Source organism: Callorhinus ursinus, unplaced genomic scaffold (genome assembly GCF_003265705.2).
Source record: "Callorhinus ursinus isolate GAN/ISIS: 27379988/994484 unplaced genomic scaffold, GSC_fseal_2.0 scaffold38, whole genome shotgun sequence".
Taxonomy (NCBI): Eukaryota; Metazoa; Chordata; class Mammalia; order Carnivora; family Otariidae; genus Callorhinus; species Callorhinus ursinus.
In genome coordinates this window covers 953268-978218 of record NW_027397100.1, presented here as the reverse complement: position 1 = coordinate 978218, position 24951 = coordinate 953268, and the positions used below count along the sequence as shown (strand labels likewise).

The 24951-nt window shown below is 51.9% G+C and overlaps 2 protein-coding genes across 3 annotated transcripts; one reads left to right on the top strand and one right to left on the bottom strand.

The window, feature by feature from the left end:
- TP53RK (TP53 regulating kinase) lies at window positions 1-2693 on the bottom strand. Its single transcript, XM_025875670.2, has 2 exons — window positions 2322-2693; window positions 1-590 (listed from the first exon to the last, which is right to left on the bottom strand). The coding sequence occupies exons 1-2, from the start codon at window positions 2605-2607 to the stop codon at window positions 112-114; spliced, it is 765 nt and encodes a 254-aa protein (XP_025731455.1). The 5' UTR covers window positions 2608-2693; the 3' UTR covers window positions 1-111.
- Window positions 2694-8888: 6195 nt separating this feature from the next.
- Window positions 8889-23919, top strand: SLC2A10 (solute carrier family 2 member 10). Of its 2 annotated transcripts, none has more exons than XM_025875447.2 (5): window positions 8889-9007; window positions 16545-17822; window positions 18453-18575; window positions 20173-20308; window positions 22372-23919. In XM_025875447.2, the coding sequence occupies exons 1-5, from the start codon at window positions 9004-9006 to the stop codon at window positions 22448-22450; spliced, it is 1620 nt and encodes a 539-aa protein (XP_025731232.2). In that variant the 5' UTR covers window positions 8889-9003; the 3' UTR covers window positions 22451-23919. The 2 variants fall into 2 exon arrangements, with proteins under 2 accessions (XP_025731232.2, XP_073736421.1); XM_073880320.1 differs by having other exon boundaries at window positions 20479-23919.
- Window positions 23920-24951: the final 1032 nt, after the last annotated feature.

Sequence of the window (24951 nt, the reverse complement as noted above, 5' to 3'; positions counted from 1 at the left end):
TTAAAAACATCTCAACACCTTTATTTAGGTCTAATCTCATACTTGGAGCACTCCTTCAAATTCACTTTCACATAAATGGCCTAAATGTCTGTACTTGTCCAACAGACTCTTCTACCCTACCATGGACCTCTTTCTTCCTCTCAGGCGCACTTCATCTAATTTTTTGAGCACTGGCCCGGACTTTTTGGAGAAGGTGGAGTAGCTCTTCAGTATGGCTTCAAACACAGTCTCAGTATTGGGATGGGTACTGAGGAAGGCTTTCTCTAGCACATAGAGATCGACTCCCTTATCTTCCGGAAGTGCTGAAATGAAACTGAGTCCAAAGTCGATGAGCACGATGTTCAGCTGTTCCACGGGGGGTTTCAGGAGCATGTTTGAAGTGGTGAGATCACCATGAATGAGGTCTTCATCGTGCATTTGAGCCAAAACCTGCCCAACTGTCCTGGCTAAGCCAAGGAGACTTTGGGGAGTTTCTTCAGTCTCCATGGTGGACTGGATATAATCTCGGACAGTCACTGAGCCTTCAATTTCTTCCATGTATAAACAGTTGGAAACATAGTCTACGAAAAAGACAACGGGGGCAGATATCCCTGCAATCAAGACAGAAATGGTTATTGGATTAGATTCTTTCTTAATGTTAAGTTTAATTTTCAAAGATTGAGCCAGACTTTTACAGTGCATATCTGCTCATTTCAGGAAAAAAGATTTAGGAATGTTGCAGAATAGTACAACTTAACTCATCTGGAAGTGTCCCCTGCTCATGCCCTGCAGGACTGTGCCTTAAGCCACCCCACAGCTAAGTTTAGTAGTGCCAAAGCATGCTCCTCCTTTCCACTCTTTATGACTGGATTTCATTTGTCATACTTATTCCATAAAACAAAACAAAACAAAGAGCCAGAAGGGTAAGCATAGTCAAAGTATGTTCTACCTCAAAAGGACACAAACAGGGCACCTGGGTAGCGCAGTCGTTAAGTCTGCCTTCGGCTCAGGTCATGATCCCAGGGTCCTGGGACCGAGCCCCGCATCAGGCTCCCTGCTCAGCGGGAAGCCTGCTTCTCCCTCTCCCACGCCCCCTGCTTGTGTTCCCTCTCTCGCTGTGTCTCTCTCTGTCAAATAAATAAATAAAATCTTTAAAAAAAAAAAGGACACAAACAGGCCAAACAGAGTGTTGGCTGAGAGCTTCACCTTTGCCATCAGAAAGGATGGGTTCAAATCCTGGCTTCCTTCCTTATTAGTTGTATAACCCAAAAAATCACATCAATTCTCTAAGCCTGTTTCTGATTCTAGAACGTGAGAATGATCCCTCCAAGAATTCAGAGAATTCACTGCATTCAAAGATTCACTGAATGACAATCAGGCCCAGCACACTTTTCTAGCAGTGACTTATCAGTGAGGATACAGCAGGAAACAAAGCAACTATGATCCCTCCTTAATGGAACTTATATCCTAGAGAGGGTGAAAATAGAAAACAAGAACACACAAATAACCATTAAATCCACGTAAGGGCAGAGATATGTCTGTTCCCTACTGAAATTTCTTTCAGCCCTCCCACTACCTAACAATGTTCTGGCGTAAAGCAGGTGCCTAAAGAGTATTAATAAAAGAAAGGACGTGTAAAAGTCCAAAGCCAGCGTTTCTGAGTCAGAGGTTATGGGCTGAGAACCTGGCTGGGTCACTCACGAAGCTGTGTAACCTTGGGCAGTTGCTTCCCCTCTCTGAGCCTCAGTTTCTCATCTGAGGCCAAGGCATACCGTGGTAGCGTACAATGGTGTTTTAATGAAAAAGTAATAAACGATTTAATGAAATCTAAAATGTACTGAGTGCTATGCACCAGCCATACATCCAAACATACTGTGACTTCCCTTTACCGGTGAGGAAACTGAGGGCGAGGTTAAATAATTTCTTGAAAGCCAGCATATGAAGCAGTGGTGTCGGTAATTGAACGCAGAGAGCCTGGCTCCACGCCAAGTATCTGTAATTACATCTGCTTCTTAAAAGTAATGAAGAGATAATGATCGAACACTGAGACGGTACAAATGGGAAAACCGAGGCTCGGGGCAGTTAAATAGCATGCCCCCCCCGTCGAGCAATAGTGGAAGAGCCAGGAACTGAATGAACCAGCAATGGCTCCAGGACAATGCTCGTCGCTGCTAGGAAACGCAGCTCCTTAAGAAGGAAAGATGAAAGGATGACATCTCTCAGCAGAAGTTCGCGCAGAGGGTACAAAGGGAGAGACTGAGGCAAAACGGGGCGCGGCGCTCAGGGGAGACCCTCGCTCGCCTCGCCCGGGCCCCCTAGGCCCCCGGGCCGGGCCGCCTCACCTGCGCGGCGGCAGCGGAGCAGCGCCCGGGCCTCCTGCACCGTCCGCCGCCGGCCGAGCCGCGCCTCCAGCGCCGGGTGCCGGTAGCCCTTGGGGAAGCGGTGCTTCACCACGGCCGCGCGGCCCTGGAAGCGGCCGCGGAACACGCGCGCCTCGGCGCCCTGCTTCACCAGCTCCAGGCCGCTCAAGAAGCGGCTGCTCCGCTCCCGGGCCGCGACCAGCGCCTCGGCCTCCGGCGCCAGCTCCTCGTTCTTGTCGGCCGCAGGAGCAGCACTAGCGGCCGCCATGGCAGAGCCTCGGCGCGGTCGCTGGGAGCCCGTCGGCTCTCTCCGGAACCTGCCGGCGATGCTCGGCTCGCTCCGTAAGTCTTCGGACCTCTTCCACCACTCCAAGGCCGACACTTCCGCCTGGGGAAGTGGCCCCGCCTCCCACATCTTCGGCTATTTCCGTAAGCCCTCGGCAACTCTCGGTCAGAAACGCATCGCCCTCCTGGGCTCTCTCCTGAAGCTCTCGGAGTCTCTTGGTCCGCCTTGGGGGCCCCGCCTCCCTTCTTTGGCTCCTTCCGGAAATAGTTTAACTAATGGTATCCCCTTTTTACTCTTAAAAGCGTTCTAGTTTGGATGGTAAATTATATGGTCACCCTGTGGGTGATAAGAGTGGCGGCGGGGTATAGGTAGTGGTCCAATGTTAAATAAGGTGGTTAAAAAGGCTTCTCTGAAAAGAAAAGTCTTCTATGAACAGGTGACGTTTGAGCCTTGTGAATGGATGCCTGGAAGATGAGCATTCCAGGCAGAAGGAATAGCAAGTGCAAAGGCCCTGGGGAGGAGGGGGGAGTGTGCTTGGCATGTTTGGGGAAGAGCGAGGGAAAGCTTTCCTTTCTCATCTACAAAATAAGATTGTAAATAATATCCATCCCGGAGGTTTTGTGAGGATTAAAGGAGTAACTAGGGGTAAAACACATAGAACTATGCCAGGCACATGACAAGCATTCCGTAGATGAAAGCTATTATTATTTATGGAGGGCTTAATACAATATCTACTATAAGTAGACTCCCAGCATCCAACCACTCCCCATAGTGCGGTGCCCCAGGGCTACACCAGAGCCACATTGCACTGTAGAAGACCCTCCGTTACCCCATGTCTTGGCTACCAGTGCTCAGACACAGGCGCAAGGTGGTTTGTGTGGCTTACAGCAAGAACCCTGACTTGTACCACCACTGAATGGCTGGGTGTTTGGTGATTGTGTTAGTTAGGGTACAGGATAAGCTGCTATAACAAAGTGACCTAAAAATAGTCCTAAAAATAGACCTAAAAATAGCTTAATTATGAGAGATCTTTCTTTCTTATGTAAAAGTATAGATCTGGCATCCTCAACTGGTTGCTACCTTCTCTGAGTCTATTCCTGTTGCTCCCCTGCTCCAACTGGCTAGAAGAGGGATCAGGGTGGGGACAGGCAGCTAAGAACTTGATCCAAAGTACCACACATCACTTCCACTCACAACCTATTGGTCAGAACTCAGTAACATGGCACATGAAGCTAAAAAGGAAGCTGGAAAACCTATTCTCTAGCAGGGCAGCCGTGAACTCAGCTACAAATTTGGGAAAATATTACTAAAAGGAAGTAGGGAAGGAATTATAATAGGACAATTGTAGACTGCCAAAAGTTTTGATATTTTAAGCTGCAAGTAGCAGATTTGTCAACTAAATGGCTTATTTAGGATAAACAATAAGTTCATTTATTATCCAACAGAACAAAATTTTAAGAGGTAAGGGGTCCCAGGTGTCCTTCAGTCACTTTATGATTTTAAGGACCCAGGGTCTTTCCATCTTTCTACCTTCATGTCTGTATTCATGCCCTTCACCAGCCTCAGCTTTGGTCCCTACGCTTGTCATCTTATGGTCACAAGACGGCCACCAAAGTTCCACACATGATATGGGGACACAAAAACATCTGGCCAAAGAAGAGAGGGGCTACATCCTATACACCTCTCTTTATTTGGGAAAAAACCCCTTGCTGGAAGTCCCCCCTCTCCCACCAGGCCTCCTCCTGGCCCACGTGTCTTTGCGTTAGCTGCCGAGGAAGCTGGAAAAGTGAGGATCTGGCATTTTTGACCTGTACAGACAGAGACCTGCTCTAGAAGCAAGGAGGAAGGGAGCTAGGCATAGCCACTGGGGAGGCATCCACAAGTACCTGATGCACTGTGTGATGCAGCAACAAGCATCATTTCTTTAAGGTTCAGATTCATCATCCTCAAAATGAGGATGATTAGTTTTACTGTGATAATTGCTTATTAAGACTAAATATTAAGATGTTGCTCATGAGGGTGTCTGGGGGATGGCAGACACTCTTCGTATGCTTGTTTTCCTTCCCTCATCGGGGACCCTGTTTGAAACACTGAAGAAAGGCCCTTTCGTCCAAGGGTTGCTATGACACCAACCCTCAGCTCTGCAGCCCCTGCATTCCATTCACACACAGGGCAAGCCACCTTTTCAGGAATCAGACCCTTTGTGTGGACACAATGTGGTTTCCAGCACCTTTCATCAGCCCAGACCACTCAGAGCTCACCCAGAACCAATTCTATTTACAATGCCCAGCTTCCCAGGTTTGTGGCTTCATTATCATAATTGTTAGTGGCCACATAGCCATCTCCATGGTTACCAAATCTGTCTGAACCCCTCCTTTGGAAAATCCACTGTGCAAACATATTTACAAGTCCCAGGCTCGCTGTGGTCAGACTGGTTCTGGCTTCTGCTGTAGGAAAACCTAGTTTAAAACTTTTCAATGGCTCCCCATTGTGCTTAGGATTAAAGACCCACGAGGTCCTGCGTGGGACCCTTCTGTCCCTCTTCTAGGCTCATCTCCTGTCAAGCTCGCATTTGCTCTCTGATCTTCAAACACATTTGCCTTCTCACAGTCTCTCATTCTTACCAGGCTCCCTCTTGTGATAGGGCCTTTGCACCTGCTGTTTCCCATAACAGAAGTGCTCTGCCCTCCCTTTGTTGCCTAAACCCATCCAGGCATCTTTGTGTGCTCAGCTCAAATGTCACTTCCTCAGGGAGGCCCTCCCTGACTTCTCAGAGGAGAGAAAACCCAACTTTGATGAGTTCTGATGTCCCTTTTTGGCATTATCACAGACTTCCCTTTTTTGTTGGTTTGTATGACCATTTAAGTAGTGGCAGGATTTAGTTCCTCACTGGCTGTTCCTGGAGGCCACCCTCAGTTCTTGCCATTTGGACCTCTCCATTGGGGAGCTCACAATGTGGCAGGTGGCTTCATCAGAGAGGGTGAGTGACAGATCAGAAGAGGGTGAGCAAGATGGAAATCACCATCTTTTACAACCTAAACTCTGAGATGACATCCATCACTTTTGCTGTATTAGAAATGGAGCTAGTCGGCCCTGCCCACCTTCACGGGAAGCCATTTTTGAAGATGCTTACTGAAAGGACCCATTAGATCATTTCCTTTCTCACTTGCGCCAACAAATGAAGAGGGATTCTCCATTCTCTAGGAGAGACAGAGCCCGGCAGCAAGCCTACACACATCCTCATGACTTTAATGTGAGCCACAGAGATCAAAGAACATCTAGGGACTTTGTGCCCTTTCTATCATATAAATTCTATAGGTTATCTCACTGGAATGGAACAGTCCAGGCCTTGCTGTACTAGGCCCCTATGTCACCAATCTATCATAGCCACTAACTCAGGAGACCAAGGGGTGAGCATTGCCCCGGTCCGCTGTTCCAACCCGAGGATCCTGTAGGGGCTGGACAGATGGGAAGCATAGCTCCTGCCTGCGTCTGCCAACACTATTGTCAAACAAATGCAGATTAACTCATCGCAAGAGAAGCCAATAACTCAAGAGGTGAGGGTTTGGGAAAGAGAAAGGGAGAAATTTATTTGGGGTGCAGGCAGCGGGGGAGGTGGTAGGCTCAAACCTTAACAACTGACCTTTCCTCCCACAAGGTAGACACCTAGGGTTTTATAAGGAGAGGTTCAGGGGGCTACCGCAAGACACCTGGCAGGGAGCATGTGATCCTGAGTGGGGGTCGGTATGTGTTCAGCACATGGTCCCAGGCAGAGAAGGGGATGTGGTCTTCTAGGCATTCCTTGGCTATCCGGGCTTTTCTGACCTGGCGAATGGAATGTTCCGATCATTGCAAAACATCTTCATCAACGCAGGAAAGTGCCATAAGAAATAAGGACAATGGGTTTCAGTTACAGCATGAGTGAAGGGGTCTTGTCTATTTCTGGCTTTAAGTGTTGGGGTCTATAGTTGAGCAAGAGGGCTCACTGACAGCCAGGTGACAATTCTAGGTACTCACAGATGAAGGAGGAATTGTCATGTGACAACGGCCACGAGGCCTCCTTGGGCTCTTCTCCATCCTGGAAAGGCAATAGAGTGTGATGGAGAAGAGCCTGATTTCCTCCTAAGTGGGCTTGACTCCCTGCTCAGCTACGTACTGGTGTGTGCCTTTGAGCGCTACAGATCTTACTTACTGTGCAAGCAACTTTCCCTTTGTCTCAGTTTCCTCATCCATGAAATGGGAGCAAATGGCCATAGTTACTATTTCATTAAGCAGTTGTGAGGGTTAACAGTGAGATAATACATGCAAAGTACTTAAAGTGTATAATTATCACTTAATAGTTTAGTCTATCGTTCCTATTATTATTGGTGCCTAACAATTCACTCCAGAACTTTGCACCTGAAAAGCATCCGTTTACTATACTCCTGGAATTTGTGGGTCAGGAATCCAGACTGGAAACAGAAGGGAAGCCTTGTCTCTGCTCCCGTGTCCGGAGCCTCAGCTGGAAAGATTTGACGGCTAGGAGCTGCAGTCATCTGAAGGCGTGTTCTGGAAACAGTGCTGGACGACTTCAAGGCGAGGACCACCCACTGGCGTGTCCACACGTGGCCTCTCTGTACCTTGGGCCTCTTCACAGCATGGCAGCATCCGGGTAGTTGGACTTCTTAGTGGCTCAGTGCTTCCGGTGCCAGTGTCCCAGTGCCCCAGCTTCCGAAGTCACGCAGTGCCAACTCTGTGCCCCCTACGGGTCGAAGCCGTCACAAGCCCACTTAGATTTCAAAGTAGGGAACAAAGAATTTTGGAGCCCCGTTTTCAAACTGCCCAACTGGGGATCTGGGTGTGTTGTTGTCAGAACTGTACAAGGGTCGCCTGGCTCAGAAGTTCTTGTCAGTGCTTCTTCTTTGCCGAGAGGGCTGTGTGTGCCTGTGGCACACGATCCCCGCTGGGTGAGAGCACGGCTGACAATGCCCCTGAACCAGTGCGTCCGTGCGAACATGCCGTGAGAGGCTGGACAAGCCTGTGGCCATGTGAGTGCTGAGCTTATACGTGCATTTGTGCCCAAGAAGGAGAATTAGTGGGGTGTCCCCAGCCCGGTTCCTTTCTAGAACTCATATATGGAATTGCCCACCTATGTCCACACAGATGCCTAATGAGAACTTAACTGTCACACAGCCAGAACGGAGCTGTGCCCCAAGCCGCTCCTCTCCCAGTGGGTAAGTCTTTCTTGAGTCTATCTGCCATCGGACCTACTTTCCTCCACCCCCACTGTTATCCCCTTCGTCAACCTCTCTCTCACCTCCACACAGCCTCCTCCCCTTGGGTCCCCCTATTTCTGCCCTTGCTCCCTATAACCTACTAGAACTCTCCAATTATTTCTTGTGTCCGTGGGAATAAGATCCACATTCCCTACCCTGGCCTCCCAAAGCCTTGCCAACCCCTTCCTCCAGTCTCCCTGCCAAACCCTGTGCTCCAGACACTGTGGCTTTGCTTCCATTGTTCCTTACACTCCGTAAGCTCCTTTCACCACTGTGCCACATGGCCTTTGCCTTTGCTCTTCCCTTTGCCTGGAACCTCAGGCCTGAGCTCAGTTATCCCTCCGGAGAGCAAGCAGCCTTTCCAGACACACAGCTGCAGCAACCACCTGTGCCTGCACACCCCAGCACCCTGGTTTTCTTCTCTGCCCAGCCTTCACCCCTGCCGGTGTGTCTCTGGCTCCTTCAGTCATATGTTTCTCTGCTTCCCCCACTAGGATGCAAACTCCACAAGAACAACAAAGAATCTGTCTTGTTCTTCCAGCCCATCACCTAAGCCTAGCCCAGTGCCCGTGGGTACTTGGGAGGTGTCCCAACCCAGGTTGTCCAATGAATGGACAGTAATCCAGGGGCGAGGGTCTGGGTGGCTGAACCGGGTATATGAGCGTCCCGGTAGGTCAGTGTAGATGCATGAGTGTGTGTGTGTGTGTGTGTGTGTGTGTGTGTGTGTGTGTGTGTACACACAGGCTGGAGAGGCCAGTCTAGTAGTGTGGACTGCAGTGATTGAGGGTGCTCCTTCCCGTGGGGAGCACAGGAGAGGGCAGCGTGTGGGGGTCCCCCACAACAGGGATGACAGTGGGCGGGGGGTGGGGGCCAACAGGAGGAGAGTGGGTGGGGACCGGCATCCAGGCCCCGGGCGGTCCCTGGAGCCCCTCGGTCCCGCCTCCAGGCACAGGGGGGCCGGGGCTGGACGACGTGGCTGCCGGCGCTGCGGGCAGGCGGGCTGGGAGGAGGGACGGAGGCGGGAGGCGGGCCGGAAAGTTTGTCGGGCGGCCGAGGCTGGGGCTCCGGCGGGGGATGCGCGCCGGCCCGAGCGCCCCCAGCCTCCACGGGAGTCGTGCTCGCCATGGGTGAGTGGAGATCGGGCGCTGCCCGCGGGGGCGCCCCTGAGACCCCAGCCGCGCGCGCCCCGCGCCCCCATACGACCCAGTCGGGTGGGGACAGCAGGCTCTGCTGGGAGCTGGGAGGGGACGCGAGCGCACTTCCTTCCCTGCTTCTTTCTGCCCAGAAAAAAGTGAGCCGCTAGTGCTTTTTACTTGATAGCGCGAACTCCGGGCAGGCCCTGTCCTGACCGCTTCAAGCCTTACACCTCCCCGCGCAGGGGAAACTCCTCCTAGTCGGCAGATAAAGAAATGGAGGCTCCGAAAGGAGCAACTTGGTGAATCCCTTTGCTGAACACTTCTGTTCAGGAGGCCTCAGGAGGCTGCCATGAACAACAGAGACAAAACCTTCGCTTTGGAGGTATTCCATGAGAGGAGGCCGGAGATTAGAATCCAGAACTGGGAGAGGTGGGGGTGGGAGGAGAATAGGGAATTGCTTTGTTGCTACAGGGAACTGGGATTTCCATTTCTCTCTCTGGATCCAGAGCCTCACTCAGTCATTCAGTCATTCATCCCTCTACTGTGTGGCAGGGGCTGGGGACTCAGCCGTGAGCAAAGCAGACAACAATCCTCTCTTCCATGGAGCTGACATTCCAGTAGAGAAGCTGGAACGGAGTAAATGAATAAAATAATCTCCGAGGACGATAAGATGCTATGGAACACACAAAAAAATGAGGTGGTGTGAACTGCTGAGGGAAGTGGCTTCTTTAGATAGGTAGGTACTGAAGGCCTCCCAGGGTAGGAGGCACTGCAGCCGAGATATCACTCAGAAGGAGTGGGTGTGCTAAGACCTGGAAAAAGAGCTACAAGCAGGCGGGCAGGGATACCATGTGCAAAGGCCATGAGGCACCAGTGGGTTGGTGTCAGGCCAGTGTGGCTAGAGCACAGTGGGCAAGGGGAAAAGATGGGGAGGGAGGTCAGAGAGTTAGGCAGGGGCTAGACTGTGTAGAACTTTGTAGGCCATGGCGAGAAGTTTAGGTTTTATTCCAAATAAAGCTGGAGAAGAGGTTTAAGCTGGGGTGGGACGTGACCTGAATTGTGTTTTAAAACTCCCTCTGGATTATGCTGTGGAGAATCATAATAGCTAACAGTGGCTATAAGGTAGGGATATTACTATTATCCGCATTTGTAGATGGGGAAGCTCAGAGAGGTTAATGAGCTGCCTAAGGACACACAGCTATGGAGTAGAAGAGCTGGGCTAGAACCCCAGCACTCTGGCTTCAGCCTGCATTCCCAACGACTGTACCACCCTGCCTCTCATGCACAGTTATGGCACGACTGGTCGCCAACTCCAGGTCTGACTCCAGAGTCCATGCTCTCAACCCCCAAGGCACACTGCCCCGGAGCCTGAGGGAAACACAGACCCAGAGAGGTCCTCCCAAGGACACTCACCTTGACCCTGGTCCCTTGCACCTGCCTTTCCGATCCCTTTGCTGCCTCCTAAGTTAATTCAACAGCTCTTGACCGAGCATCTCAGGAGGACAGATGTGGGGCTGGGTGGAAGCAGGGGAAGGGGGGCTCTGTCCTCCCCACCATCCCAGGCTGCTTTCCCGGGCTTGGGCCCTGGGTATAGACCTGGATTCCAGCCACCATCCTCCCACTTCCAGGTGCATCGTCTAGTCTACTTCTCCGACCCTCCGCTTCCTCATCTATGAAATGACCCCCATCAAAGGCGCTTATCACAAGGCGGCCGTGAGAAAATGAACGAAAAGGGCTCAGCTCACCACCTGCACGTGGTAAATGGTCCCTTCATGTGAGCTTTTCTTTTTTACCACACCCAGTGTTGGGACTCTGGAGTCAGTCCAGTCTCTGCTCTGTCACGTGCCAACTCTCACCTTGGGCAAGGTCTTCACCTGTCTGTGCCTCAGTTACGTCATCTGTAAAATGGGAATGACAGCCATGCCTGGGTCATAGGTTTGCTGTAGGGATTGAGTCAGCTGGAGCAGCTAGGGCTTCCAGGAGAGGAGGTACGCCTGGCTGTGGTGAGTGCTCCATATTAGCCGTGTTGGGGCGTTGGGAAACCAGCCCTCTGGGTGAGGATAGTTGCATAGTTCAGTGTCGCTCAGGCTTCTCCCTGGAACTTGAGGGAGAGCTGCGGCAGCTCCCTGGCAGGGGAGGGTCCCAACGCATTGTGACCTCTGGTGGAGATGCTGTTCTGGTGTCACTAACAAGAGGCTCCCTGGGACTTGCAGCTGGTGATACATCCACCCGAAACCTGACTTTTTCCCCCTTCCCCTGCTCCCCAATTCTCTCCCTGGGAAGCTCTGTTCTCCACAGTGAGGGGCTTAGAGGACTAAGGGATTTTCTCCAGTGTGAGACAGCTTCACATATAACCTATCATTTTGTTTTGTTTCATTTAGAGAGGGAGGGAAGAAGGGGGAGAGAGAGTGTGTGTGCCTGGTGTGCGGGGAAGGCCGAGGGATGGAGGGAGAGGGAGAGAGAATCTTAAGCAGGCTTCGCACTCAGCACAGAGCCTGTTGTGGGGCTCGATCTCACAACCCTGAGATCATGACTTGAGCCGAAACCCGGGAGTCGGACGTTTAACTGACTGAGCCCCCCAGGCGCCCCTAGACAGATACTTAATAGAAAGGGGGAGCAGTTCCCAAACCTAGGCTGGGCCCTACTCTGGGGGCCAGGATTTACTCTACTTCCTGTGGAGTTTGGCCCCTTCCAGGCCCTAGACCTCTCCAAGGAGACCTCTGCCTCAAGAGCCAAGACCCTTCCTGTCTGGATTCCCTCAGCCCCCAAAGTCCCTTCATTCAATCTTCTGTTTATTCAACAAGTATTTACTGAGCGCCAGGAATTGTCCTCAGCATCAGGGAGACAGCTAAGGACAAACAAACAATTCCTGTCCTTTTGGGGTCAACATTCTGGTTGGAGAGAACAATAAATATGTAAAACATACAGTTCTTTCCGATGGTGAGAGGTACCTTGGAGGAAAACAAGGGCATTAGAAGTGCTGGGTGTGATGGGGGAGGTTGCACTTTTAAGAAGAGGGCCAGGGAAGGCCTCAGGAGAAGGTGATGTTTGAGCCAAGACCAGAGGGGAAGAGGGAAGGACTGGAGGGGGAGGGCTCTTCTGGCAGAGGTGACAGCTGGTAAAAGGCCTTGAGTTGAGTCACACAGGAATGAGGAAGAACAGCAAGGAAGCTGGCATGGCAGAGCAGAGAGAGAGAGAGAGAGAGAGAGAGCGCAGGCAGATCCTGCAGAGCCTTGAAGGCCACTGTAAGGACTTCGGCTCTTTTCAGACTGAAGTGGGAACCCCGAGGGCTCTGAGCAGAATGACTCAGGCTTTCACAGGACCCCTGGGGCTGTCATGCAGCATTCTGCTAGGTTCAAATGTATCTGACGCGGCCCCTGCAATGCCACTTGCTGACACCTCCCTAGTCCGTCCCCAACGCAGTCCTGGGTTCATTCGGCAGAAACCTCACTGAGCCCCTCTGGGGTGTCAGGACAGGGCTGGGGCTCAGGAGGTGCAGACAGGGAGTCCCCAGTGCTGCCCTGCCCCGTTTAATAAGGAAGACACAGCGACAAACTTGGGATGGTGTCAGCAAGTGAAGGGGGAATGCAGAGTTGGTGGGAAGTGAAAAGTGTGGCTTGGAAAGTGGAGGAAGATGTACAGGAATTAGCCAGGGCCTCCCATGAATTACCTTAAGCAAAAAAAAAGAGAAGAGGAGGGGAGAGGAGGGAAGGGGTGGGTAGGGGAGGAGAGGGGAGGGAAGAGAAAAGAAAAACAAGTAGAAAGAAAAGAAAAAAAGATATTCGTTAGTCACTGGGAAGTCCATGGATTCAGGAGCTGGGGCTCAGACAGTGTTGTCAGGGACCCCCCCCCAAGGGGGATGATGGCCCCCAGCGGCTCCAGGCAGGTAAACTACCAGCTTAGCGCCTTCAGTGAGCCAACACGCTGGCCCAGGGTCAGCCACGTGGCTTTCATTGCTGCCCAGGGCCTGGGAACCTGCTGATTGGTCAGATCTGGGTCATGGACACGGCCCTGGAGCTAGGCAGTGGGGGTGGAGGTGGCGGCGGTCATTTTTATCCAAACCAGGAGACCGAGAGGCAACACAGGGAAGGGCAGCGCCCCAACAGAGGGCGGGGGATGCCAAAGAACAGAGACCTACAACACAAGGCCCTTCGGGGAGGTGCCCATGAGCTGGGACTGAGGAGGATGAGCGGGCCTGTGGGGACACAGGCGGCGCAGGAGGAGGGGGGGAGGGCAGAGGGGCATGGAAATGGAGGGTGTGTGCGGAGAACAAGTGTTTGCAGGGCTTGGGGGAGGCAGGAGGGGAGGTGAGGACAGAGTCGGGGAGGGGAAGTGACTGAGGAGTTGGGCCAGGGTCGCCGGCTCAGGTAGGGCCTGGGATGGCATGTGAAGGGGCTAGGACTTACAGAGCAGAGGCCACAGGAGCCAGGAAAGCTTAAGGAAGGGAATGTGCTTCCCTCGTGTTTCTAATGACCCTGACTCCTTGGGGGCTGCCCTTCATCCTTCCCTGGGGCACTGTTGGTTCACTCCGCTTTGTGACTGGGTTTTCCTGAGAGCTAAGGTGTCTGTATCTCCCCTCCAGCCCTGGCCCCGCACCCCTCTCTCTCTCACACCCCACCTATCTTTGATTGTCCTTCTTGCTTGAAGTCCGTTCCACAAAGCTCCTAAGTATATGGGTTTGGGAGTCAGATGGATCAGTGAGTCCTGATCTGGTTGCTTCCCAGCTGTGAGAACACTCTGAAACTTAATCTCTAAAATGGGGATAATTGCAGCTATACCGACTAGGGGTTATTATGAAGATGAGTTGAGAGACTAAAGTCTTTACATAGGGGAGCTGCTCCATAAATGACACCTGTTATTATTACTATTTTATTTCACCATTATTTTTGCTCTTCTGCTCTTAACCACTATGACCCGAATCTGCCCCGATGCATTTTCCAGCGGGACCTGTGGACAGTCAACTTGGCCTCTGAGCCCCTTGGCTGGGTTCCCTTTCAGCTCCAGAGGAACTGAGGAAATGGCAAACAAATTCTGTTTTCACTTGATTGCCTCACATGGCCTGGAGGAAACTTCCTTTCTGGCAGCAAGCTCCAGGAACTGAGGGAGATGGGGCAAAGGGAGGTGAAGACAGGATAGGACCCGGGTACCATCATCTTCCTAGGGTGCTCGTGGATGGTCATGAACAAGAAGCACAGGGCCAGCCAGGGAACCGGAGGGGGTGATTTCCCAGGGGGCAGGGTGGGAGGGATAAGGGTGAGCAGAAATGGGTGCCGAGCCTTCCACCAATGAAACTCTTCCCTCTGCACAAAAATCGCCTAACAGAGATGGGGAGAGGTAGAGGTAGGAGAGAACAGTGCAAAATCATAATATGCCAAGGTTTGGTAATGGGGTGGTTAAGGGTGCGGATTGTGGCGCCAGACGGCCCAGCTTTGAATCTAGGCTCAGCTACTTACTACTTTTGACCTTAGACAAGTCACTTCACCTCTGATGGTCAGTTTGTTCATTCATAAATAATTCAAAAGCCCACCACATGAGCTTATATTAAATTAAATGTGTTATTGCACTTAAAGTGCTCAAAGCAGTGCCTGGTTGAGATACACTCAGTGAGTCTGACTGTAGTATTATGAATGTTCTTGTCAGGTCCAGGGTGGGTGTGGGTGAGATAGGTACTATTAGATTAATCTAGATGCTTCTAGAAATATCTAAGTGTAAGTATGTGAATTAAGAATTAAGAGTAACCTGTAACTGTGCTGCCAGTATGGGGGCTGTTAGCCCCATGTGGCTAGTTTTACATTTTAATTAATTAAAATTAAAATACAATTTTAACATTCAGTCCCTTAATCACATTAGCCCCATTTTAAGTGCTCAGGAGCCACATGTGCTGGTGACTACTCTCTGCCCAGCTCAAGCCTTCCAAGTCTTGCCTCCATCCCCTGAGAATGAAATTCATTAGTCTCTTCATGACCTAAAGAGTTCCATGTGACCTGGCCCCTGCCTACTTCGGCCTCATCATCTCCTCAGGTGGAGGTGGCTCCAGCCATCCTGGCCTCCTTGCTGAAAACACAATGATTAACAGCCTGAACGCTCTTGCTGCATCCGTCACCCACTTGCTGTGTGACCATGAGCAAGTTTCTTAACTTCTCTGAGTCTTGGAGGATGATGCTAAAAATACTATGTTATAGGGTTGTTGTAAGAATGAAATGAGTAGGGACTCCTGGGTGGCTTAGTCGTTAAGCGTCTGCCTTTGGCTCAGGTCATGATCCCAGGGTCCTGGGATCAAGTCCCGCATCAGGCTCCCCGCTCCTGCTTCTCCCTCTGCCTGCCACTCCCCCTACTTGCGCGCTCTCTCTCTCTGACAGATAAATAAAATCTTAAAAAAAAAAGAATTAAATGAGTAAGTGTGTGTAAAGTTCTTAAAACCGGGCCTGGCACTTAATAAGTGTCATATAAGCACTAGCTATTAATATTAATGGTTGTTGTTCAAACATACCAAAAACTGTCTTGCCTCAGGGCCTCTGTTTTTGCTCTTCCCTCCATCTAGAATGTTCTTCTCCCAGATTTTACATGGCTTTCACCCTCGCTTAATTCAGATCTCTGCTCAAATCTTCCCTCTTTGAGAGGCCTTAACCGACTACCCTATTTAACACAGAACTCCTCCATTATTTTCAATCCACTTTCCTGGCTTTTTTAAATGACATCTTTCACCACCTGAAGTTATATATATATATTTATTTATTGTCTGCCTTTTTCTACTAGAATATCAGGTCCTTGACAACACCACTGTATTGCCAGCTCCAAGAACGCTGTTTGGCATGTTGTAGATGCCGAATAAATAAGTTTTTGAATGATTGGAGGGGTGGATGCATGGATGGTTGGGTAAGTGTGTGAATGGGTACGTAAGGGATGGAATCAGAGACTGGTGGATGAATGGATGTATTTGTGGGTAGATGCACCAATAAACGGATGGTGAATTAAAGAGTATATAATGGACAAATGGATGGATGAATATGTGGTAGATGGAGCAAATGGTTGGACGGAGGAGGGGATGATGGAGGGATGGATGGATAGATTGATTAATAAATAGATGGGTGAATAGATGGAGTAAATGGATGGGTAGATGGATGACAAATGATGGTTGGATGCATGAATGCATGCATGGGTTAGATGGATGGCTGCACCAGTGGATGGAGTGGATGGATGGATGGAGGGAGGGATGAAGGAGAGATGGAAGAAGAATGAAGTGGATGGCTGGATGGTGGATGAATGGATCGATGCATGAAAGCATGCATGAGTAGATGGGTGAGTGAATGAATGGATGGAGTGGGTGGGTGAATGAATGAAGTGGATGGATGGAGGGATGAAAGATGGATAGATCAATAAGTGAGAGGATGGTGGATGAATGGACAGGTGAATAGGTGGAGTAGCTGGATGGATAGATGAGGGGTTGACAGACGGAGGGGAAGTTCATGGATGGATGCTCTGGCGAGGAACCATCCTGAACTCTGCTCTTGTCACTTTTGTTTTCCAGGCCGTCCCCAACTGCTCCTGCCCCTGTGTGCCTCTGTGTCTTTGCTGGGTGGCCTGACCTTCGGTTATGAACTGGCAGTCGTATCAGGTGCCCTGCTGCCCCTGCAGCTTGACTTCGGGCTTTCCTGCTTGGAGCAGGAGCTCCTGGTGGGCAGCCTGCTCCTGGGGGCTCTCCTTGCCTCCCTGGTGGGGGGCGTCCTCATCGACCAGTATGGCAGAAAACAAGCCATCCTCGGCAGCAATGTGGTGCTTCTGGCAGGCAGCCTGAGCCTTAGCCTGGCTGGCTCCCTGGCCTGGCTTGTCCTGGGCCGCTTGGTGGCTGGCTTTGCCATCTCCCTCTCCTCCATGGCCTGCTGTATTTATGTGTCAGAGCTGGTGGAGCCCCGGCAGCGGGGAGTGCTGGTGTCCCTCTATGAGGCCGGCATCACCCTGGGCATCCTGCTCTCCTATGCACTCAACTACGCATTAGCTGGTGCCCCCGGGGGATGGCGGCATATGTTCGGCTGGGCCGCGGTACCTGCTCTTCTGCAGTCCCTCAGCCTCTTCTGTCTCCCTGCTGGGACCACTGAGGCGGCAGCCCGCAGGGACCTCATTCCTCTCCAGGGAGGTGAGGCCACCAAGCTGGGGAGGCCAAGATACTCCCTGCTGGACCTCTTTAGGGCCCGGGATAACATGCGAGGCCGGACCATGGTGGGGCTAGGGCTGGTGATTTTCCAGCAACTAACGGGGCAGCCCAACGTGCTGTGCTATGCTTCTACCATATTCCACTCAGTCGGCTTCCGTGGGGGCTCCTCAGCTGTGCTGGCCTCAGTGGGACTCGGCGCCGTGAAGGTGGTGTCCACCCTGACGGCCCTGGGGCTGGTGGACCGAGCAGGCCGCAGGGCCCTGTTACTGGCTGGCTGTGCCCTCATGGCCCTGTCGGTCAGCGGCATCGGGCTCGTCAGCTTCGCCGCGCCCATGGACTCCAGCCCAAGTTGCCTGGCCGTGCCCAACGCCAGCAGGCCGGCAGGCCTCCCTGGAGACTCGAGCCTGCCAGGGGCCGTCGTAAGTCCACCTCCACTGCCAGTGACCAGTGAGAACCAAGGGAAGCCAGTCCCCCCAACCTCTATGAAAATCAAGCCCCATCCCAAAGCTGGGAACCGCACAGCTCCTCCCCTGCCGGCCTTAGGCACCGCCGCCCCTGCGCCCCCTTCTGCCCCCGAGCACGCCCTGCAGCACTGGACCGCGCTGGTCTGCATGATGGTCTTTGTGAGCGCCTTCTCCTTTGGATTTGGACCAGGTAGGTGGGAGGTCTCTGGCAGGAAACTCAGCAGCCTCTACCCCACCCAGCGGAAGGGGTGGGGACCCTGCCAGTCAGGGTCTCAGAGGGACACTAGAGGGGGCCTGACCGCAAAGCCAATGAAGCTTACGCTTTTAGGGCTCCTTGCCTACTTGCGGGCACTCCTTCCGAGGGCCTAATTTTCTGTTTGTAGTTTTTTTCTTACAGAGGGCCCCAAATTATTTAAGCTTCTGGCCTCATAAAACCTGAATTTGCCCCTGGATAGATCACTCAAAGGGTTTACTCGAAAAGGGTTCTTGGGGCACCTGGGTGGCTCAGTCGGTTAGGCGCCTGCCTTCGACTCAGGTTCGAGCCCCACATTGGGCTCCCTGCTCGGCGGGGAGCCTGCTTCTCCCTCTGCCTCTGCCTGCCGCTCCCCCTGCTTGTGCTCTCTCTCTCTGTCAAATAAATAAATAAAACCTTAAAGAGAAAGGGTTCTTGCAGCAGTGTGGGGGAGGCAGTGGGAGAACTGGGTGTCAGGGGCCTGAGATTCTGCTTGAGTCACGTCGTTGGGGGGCTGTCCGCTGGACCATGGGTGCCAGGCCCCAGTCCCCGCCCCAGCCCGGGACGTCTCCCTGCTTTCTGTCCTAGTGACCTGGCTTGTCCTCAGCGAGATCTATCCCGTGGCGATCCGAGGCAGAGCCTTCGCCTTCTGCAACAGCTTCAACTGGGCTAGCAACCTCCTTGTCAGCCTCTCCTTCCTCCACCTCATCGGTGAGTTCTCTGACCTAATGCCATAGTCCAGTTCCTTCTAGATCCAGGAACAGCTGCCTGGGGTGAGCTCTTGGCTCAGCAAGATTGCCTGCCCATCCCCGGCTGGAAGGCTGTAAGATTCTGATGCCCAGGCCTGGGACATATACCAGCCCCTGAAGTCAGGGCGGGTGGGGGACAGCTTCACCCAACCATGTGTACAGAGGTGGGGGGGATGGTTCCTTGAAGGAAAAGTGGGGTGCTAGTATCAGCAAAGGGGAGCGGAGAGGCCAGCAGACAAAGACAAGAGAAGACATGACCTTCGAGGCTTTTACCCTTGGTAATTCCAGGCTCCATCAATGAGTGGGCCCAGGAGGTGAGGCTGAAGGAGGGGAAGAGCCTCCATCTGGAAGCTGGCTCTGATTGGTGTGGTAGGGGAGCGGACAAACTACCGGTGGGGGGATGGGGGAGTCTGGAGGCCTGAGTGTGGAGCCATTTTCTTCATTGCAGCCCGAAGGCCCTCGCATTAAAGCAGGGGAGTTTTTGAAAATTTCCTTCTTGTAGCCGAAGAACTCTTCTGTAAATAAAACTCTGTGCAGAATGTTAAATTCTCCAGGCCTGATAGCAGGTCTACACCCACACTAGTGAGAATGTATCTGAGACCAGTCGGTACCTGAGTGGCCACCTTTTTTATTCTAAACCGGCTCCAATAGGCTCGTGCCCACCTGCCGGCAGGAAGGTTTTCTCATGTCTAGTTTGGTGACACTCTCTCTTCCTACCTGGCATTCGAACCCCATTTGAGCCATGGTGGGGTGCAGTGGGAATTATCTGGGCCCAGAACACCGGAAAGGGTCTCTGAGTTGCTGAGATGCTCCTGGTCCAAGGAGCCAAGGTGGGAGGGGCTCCTTCCCTGTGAGCCCCAAGGCACAGTTCTTAGGGCTCAGTTATTTTCCTATTTTCTGCAGCCAAGTGTTTCCTCCTCAAAGGCACAGCCCCTGGGAAAGGCTGGTAGAAGAACATGTGCACTGTGCCTGTCTCCAGCCCCACCCCCACCCCACCCCTCCCACCCCCCCCCCCCCCCCTTGTGTGAGGATTAAGTGGAGGCCCAGCTGGTCAGGGGAGGATGCTCAGAGGTCATGATCTCTAGAGGTGAGAATGGCTGGGGAGTGGTCTGGAAGTCAGACACAGGCTGCATGGGCTGAAACTCCATTCCCTGGATGCTCAGTTCATTCACCCAATAACCAGTTTGTAGAATTTCAGAGGATGTTTTTTGTTTGGGGGCTGGGCTTGGCCAAGGCTGTGTCCTGCAACTACTTTGCTGCGGAAGTGAATGCCATTTCCTCTCCATTCATGTTTTCAGATTATGACCTCACTCCTCTGGGGAGTGTTTTAGATGTGGGTGAGCGGGGTTTCCCATACCGACCTGATGCCCGTGTCTGTGTTTGCGGGTCCGGGCCCCGGCCCTTTGCCTGCCTCTGGGATAACCAGTCCAGCTCCCACTTTAAGGCACTTATCTGACAGCTTGTTGTTTTAATTTTGCACATCAAACATCTGGAGAATGTGCTTTTGAGTGAACTGATTTGCAGCGCCCCTGCCCACGCTCCCGCCTTCCTGTTCCCAGGCACCATCGGCTTGTCCTGGACCTTCCTGCTCTACGGGCTGACGGCTGTCCTCGGCCTGGGCTTCATCTATGCATTTGTCCCTGAAACAAAAGGCCAGTCTTTGGCAGAGATAGACCAGCAGTTCCAGAAGAGACGGTAAGAGGACACAGGGCTAGGCTGGGCCTCAGGAAGGACTCACGTCAAATCCTGAGCAAATGAGTTCAGGATTTACCTGCGTACTTTCTCTTTGCAAGAGAGTGTTTTTCTCCTTGTCCTGATTCCCTTAGTGCCTGGACACCATCGGTTTTGTTCTTGTCTTTGTACAGGAGCTGTTTTCCTGGAGTTGTTTGTGTCTTCCTACAGCAGAGTTTCATTTAACTTTAAGGCCCAGCTCATGGGAATTTTAAAACCATGCAGTTATGGAATCACATGAGGTCAGAGCAGCAGAATCTTAGAGTCATGGAAGCTTAGAGAAAATGGTATAACTCTGGCCTTTTAAAGTCACACACAGAACTGTGGGCTTAATCTACTCATTCAGCAGGTGTTTATTAAGTCCCTACTACATGCCAGGCCATGTCTGGACCTTAGGAAACGTGGCCGAGTGAGACGGGCAAGGTCCTTGTCCTCACGGAGCTTCCATTCTGGAGGAGAAGGGGGACAGAAAATAAACAAGCCAACAAATGCAGCAACAAGAGCATTTTGGCTAGTGATACGTATCGGAGGAAAAGGAAACAGAAGGAAGTGTGTTGAGAAGGCCTGACTGGCAGAGCGGGGGACCGAGGGGCAGGGAGTTGTGGGTGGTTAGAGAGAGGAGGCCTCTCTAAGGAGGTGCAATTTAAGTTCGTGAGAAGGAGACAGCCATGTAAAGACGAGGGAGAGGAGCATTCCAGGTAAAGAGAACAACCGGTGCAAAAGCCCTGAGGTTGGGAGTGTATCCGGCATATGCAAGGAAGCACAAGGAAGCCAGTGTGGCTGGAATAGAGGGAGGGAGGGTGGCAGGAGGGGTAGACGATCAGCTCAGCCAAGCTGGTAGGAGCTCGATCAGGTGAGGTCTTTAGATCATAGAGAGGAGTGGAGAATCTTAGCATCATGGGGACTTGCGCCTTTCAAATAAGAGAAGAGAGGAATAGGAGCAGCAGAAAGGCCCTAAAAACACTACCATCCTACATATCCTTGGCAAATGCCCCTGGTTACTTCTTGTAGTAAAGGGAATCATCAGCACCTGACCGTCCGTTCTATTCCTGGGAGGCCCTAAAGGACTAAAAAAAAAAAATAAATCATCTACGAGGGAGTCGGAACTCGCCTCCTGCAGCTGCCTGCCAAGCCCCAGCCCAACACAGCCCCTGAAGGGACGCAGAACTGGTCCAGTGTAAAAGCCTTCAACCTGCTCCACTCGACCCCAGAGGGTGGCTCTGCCAGTGGAGCACCCCCAGTGTGTTGGCTGTCCCCTCTGCAGGCCCCTCAGTGGCCCAACCCTGTTGGTTAGGAAATAGATCTGGCTGCTCAGAATAGTCCGGATGTAGGGCACCAGGGCTGGGGTGGCAGCTGTGCTTCGAGAGGTCATCCAGGGTCCCACGCTCCTTCTCTCCAGTTGCTCTGCCGTCTCTTCGATAATTATTTTTCCCGCATGGCCTATGCGGGTGAGCCACCAGGGGCCTGCGAGAGGGGAGGGAGAGAGGGTAGACACAGCCTGAAAGATGCACAAGTCATTCCCACCCGCATCCTTTGGACAGAACCTGGCTATACCTACATGGGGGGCGGGGGAGGCTAAGAAACGGGCTTTCACCTGGGGAGCCATGTGCCCAGCTAAAAATCAAGGGTACTGTAACTAGGCTTAAGGGGGGGATACAGATACTAGGAGCCACCTGGAATCTCTGCCATCCTGGCTTTCTTGGGAGAATATTCCAGAACCCCTCCTCTGGGAGAGGCGCTAAGGAGGCAGAAAGGCAGTTAGAAGCCAGCTTTGGGGTAAAGCAGGATGTAATTGCAGCCAAGGGGAGTGTCAAGCTGGACCTGGGGACTTGGGGTCGCATGGTGGGGCCTGGGCCAGGCTGTGGGGCAAGGAAGCTGAGTCTGCCATGACTTGAGGAGGAGACAGAAAGTTAGGGGGCTTTGCCAGGGTCTGGCAGTCATCACTTCAGTCCCTATAGTTCAGATATGAGTCCCTGACATCAGAGGCCACAGAGACCCGCCTCCCCCGCTCACTCTCTGCTTGACAGGTTCGCCCTGAGTTTTGGCCACAGGCAGAGCTCCACCAGCGTCCCGTACACCCGCATCGAGGTCTCTGCCACCTCCTGAGGAGTCCATCTGCCTGGAAGATGCTGGAACCATGGCTTTAGCAGACAGTCTCCAGCTTCCTGCTTGCCTGGCCCCTGCAGCACGAGGTCTCGGAGGTCCTGTAAGTCATCCCTGCTCCAGGAGAGGTCTTTCGGGCCCGGGTGAAAGAGCAGAAAGTTTGAGAACCCAGAAGTCTTCATTTTGAATCTCAGGCTCTGAGGTGCCCTGAGGACCTGCCTTCTCGCCTCAGTTTCCCCGTTGTCTCTGCACGTCCCTGCAGCACTTACAATGGCAACATCTCATGGAGCCTGTTGCTTTCTCAGAGAACATCTCGGGTACCAGCCCTGGAAGGAAGTCTTCTCTGGCATCACTCCCAAACCCAGATGAGGATACTATATTCTCTGCTCTCTTTTCCCATCTGGCTGGGACTTTCTGGTGAGGGGAAGCCTGCTTTTGTCATTCACCAGCAACTCAGACTGGTGGAGAAGATGCTTGAGTTCCAGGCCTGCTCCTCTGGTGTCGTGGCGGTATGGCCATAGGCCTCAGTTTTCCCCATATGTACAATGGGCGACCTGGACCAAGGAGTTCTTAAGATCACTTCCGATATCAATGAGCTAGAATTCTAAGTGCTGCTAATACAGTGCGTATTCAGCATGGGCCCTGCTCTCAGGTAGCTGGCCATCTCTTTAGGGAATGCCAGTTTTAATTAGGGGAACAGTAAACAGAATTCCAGAATCGTGGGGAATAAAATCCAAGAGCTGCCACGGTGCATGAAGCCAGCTCCAGGCGCTGTTTCCAGGGTGGTGCAGGAGAGCTTTGCAGAACGGAGGTGGGTTTGGAGGCCGACAAGCCCAGCTGTTGGTGTTGCCTGTCTCCTGGCCGCTGTTGACCTTGTCAACAACCTGTGACTAACAGCTGTCCCTAGCCTCAGTTCCCACACCTGCAGAATGGGAATGATTAGGCACCTGGGGGTGTGCTTAACCCCTGTCTTCCTGCAGGAGGGTCTTCAGCTGGTCCCATTCAGCTAGTCAGGGCCTGAGGGGGCGGTTTCTGCTCACCCTCAGTTACCCAGGTCCCCATCTTTGGGACATTGTTAAGGGTCAGCCCCCGACGGGTGAGTCAGATGGAGACTGAGCAAGGAGCTCAGGCCAGAAGTCACCAGAGGAAGGGCCTGGCAAGAGTGAGTTGCTGGATGCTGAGGAAAATGAAGGGCTAAAGCAGACCCAGGGAGCTGGTGTGGGACAACACTTCGTCATCTGTGCCTGCTGCATGCCCACAGGACTCTGGCCTCTCATCTTCTCTCCCCCCGTTCTAGATGCTTCCCTTGTACCCAGTGGTGTGCGGGAGGTCCCTCCTACTACCTTGTGAGAGCCCATTGTTAAGTTTTCGGGACTTTTGCCAACTGGTTGTTAAACACAGCCTTTTAAAGATATTAAATTATTGAATATTTCAATAAATTATATTAAAAGCAAACGGTAATAAATACTAAAACCTCATCACTTCCTTATTTTGCTACATTTCACTATCATGGGTGCTCTTGAGGCTACTTGCCTATAGTGTGTCTTATGAGAGACACGGGAGATCCTGATTCTGCGTACAAGGCATCATGCCCATGGGGGGTGACTTGGCAGCACAGGGATGGGGGAGCGCCTCAAGGCAGGGCTGGACTTATTGTTTCCTTGATGTTCCAGCCTTAAGAATGTGGTGGATCAAATGTTAATAATGCAAATTAACCTTGTGAGTGTGTCTGTGGTGTCTGTAGCTGAGACATGGCGAGTGGCACTAAAACTTGAGGGAATAATCTTTCACTTTTGAACGCTATTACCCAATGCAGCAAACAAGTTGCCCCCATCATCGATGAAGGCATTCTGACCTACATCTTCCTTGTTTTACTTTCGTCTGACTCATTAATGTCAACAAAAAATTTCCACCCACGTTCATGTCGAAACTTCACTCGCTCTGCAGAGACTGGATGGGATCTTTTGCCGAGTCGTATTGCTGTCCAGCATTTATTCCTAGTCTGATTTTGTCAAGTCGTGGCGAAATTGCAGTGATAGTTGGTTTTGGATACAAGAATTTGGCAAAAAACAACAACAACAACAACAAAAAACCAACAAAATCCATCTGTGAGAATGAATTGGCTTATATAGAATTTATAAAGAATATTTACAACAGTGTGTTATCATTTATAAATTTGTACATTTTGTGTAATAAACACATAAAATCTATACACACGCGCGCGCGCGCGTGCACACACACACACACACACACACACACACACTTGTTCTCCTGGAGAACAGTGGTTCAACACTTCCCAGCACACCACTCCTTTTATTTGTCCTTATGGTGCCTTCAGATCCAAATCTGTCTGCAAAGAGCCCCAGGCCTCTCTCAGTTCCCCTCCTATCAGCCTAGAGAATGCTTAGACTAGTCTTAGATGGGTCAGGATCATAAACTCAGCGGTCAGACAGGGAATGGAAGTGATGGGAACCCTGTGCTAAGACGGCAAGGAGGAGTGAGGT

What these genes read in the sequence shown, in the direction of transcription:
- TP53RK (XM_025875670.2), bottom strand. Translation starts at nt 2,607, where the DNA reads ATGGCGGCCGCTAGTGCTGCTCCTGCGGCCGACAAGAACGAGGAGCTG. An exon ending in GCTCCGCTGCCGCCGCGCAG is followed by an intron (nt 591 to 2,321) that starts GTGAGGCGGCCC and finishes TCTTGATTGCAG; the next exon opens with GGATATCTGCCCCCGTTGTC.
- SLC2A10 (XM_025875447.2), top strand. An exon ending in CTCCTTTGGATTTGGACCAG is followed by an intron (nt 17,823 to 18,452) that starts GTAGGTGGGAGG and finishes TTTCTGTCCTAG; the next exon opens with TGACCTGGCTTGTCCTCAGC. An exon ending in CTCCTTCCTCCACCTCATCG is followed by an intron (nt 18,576 to 20,172) that starts GTGAGTTCTCTG and finishes TCCTGTTCCCAG; the next exon opens with GCACCATCGGCTTGTCCTGG.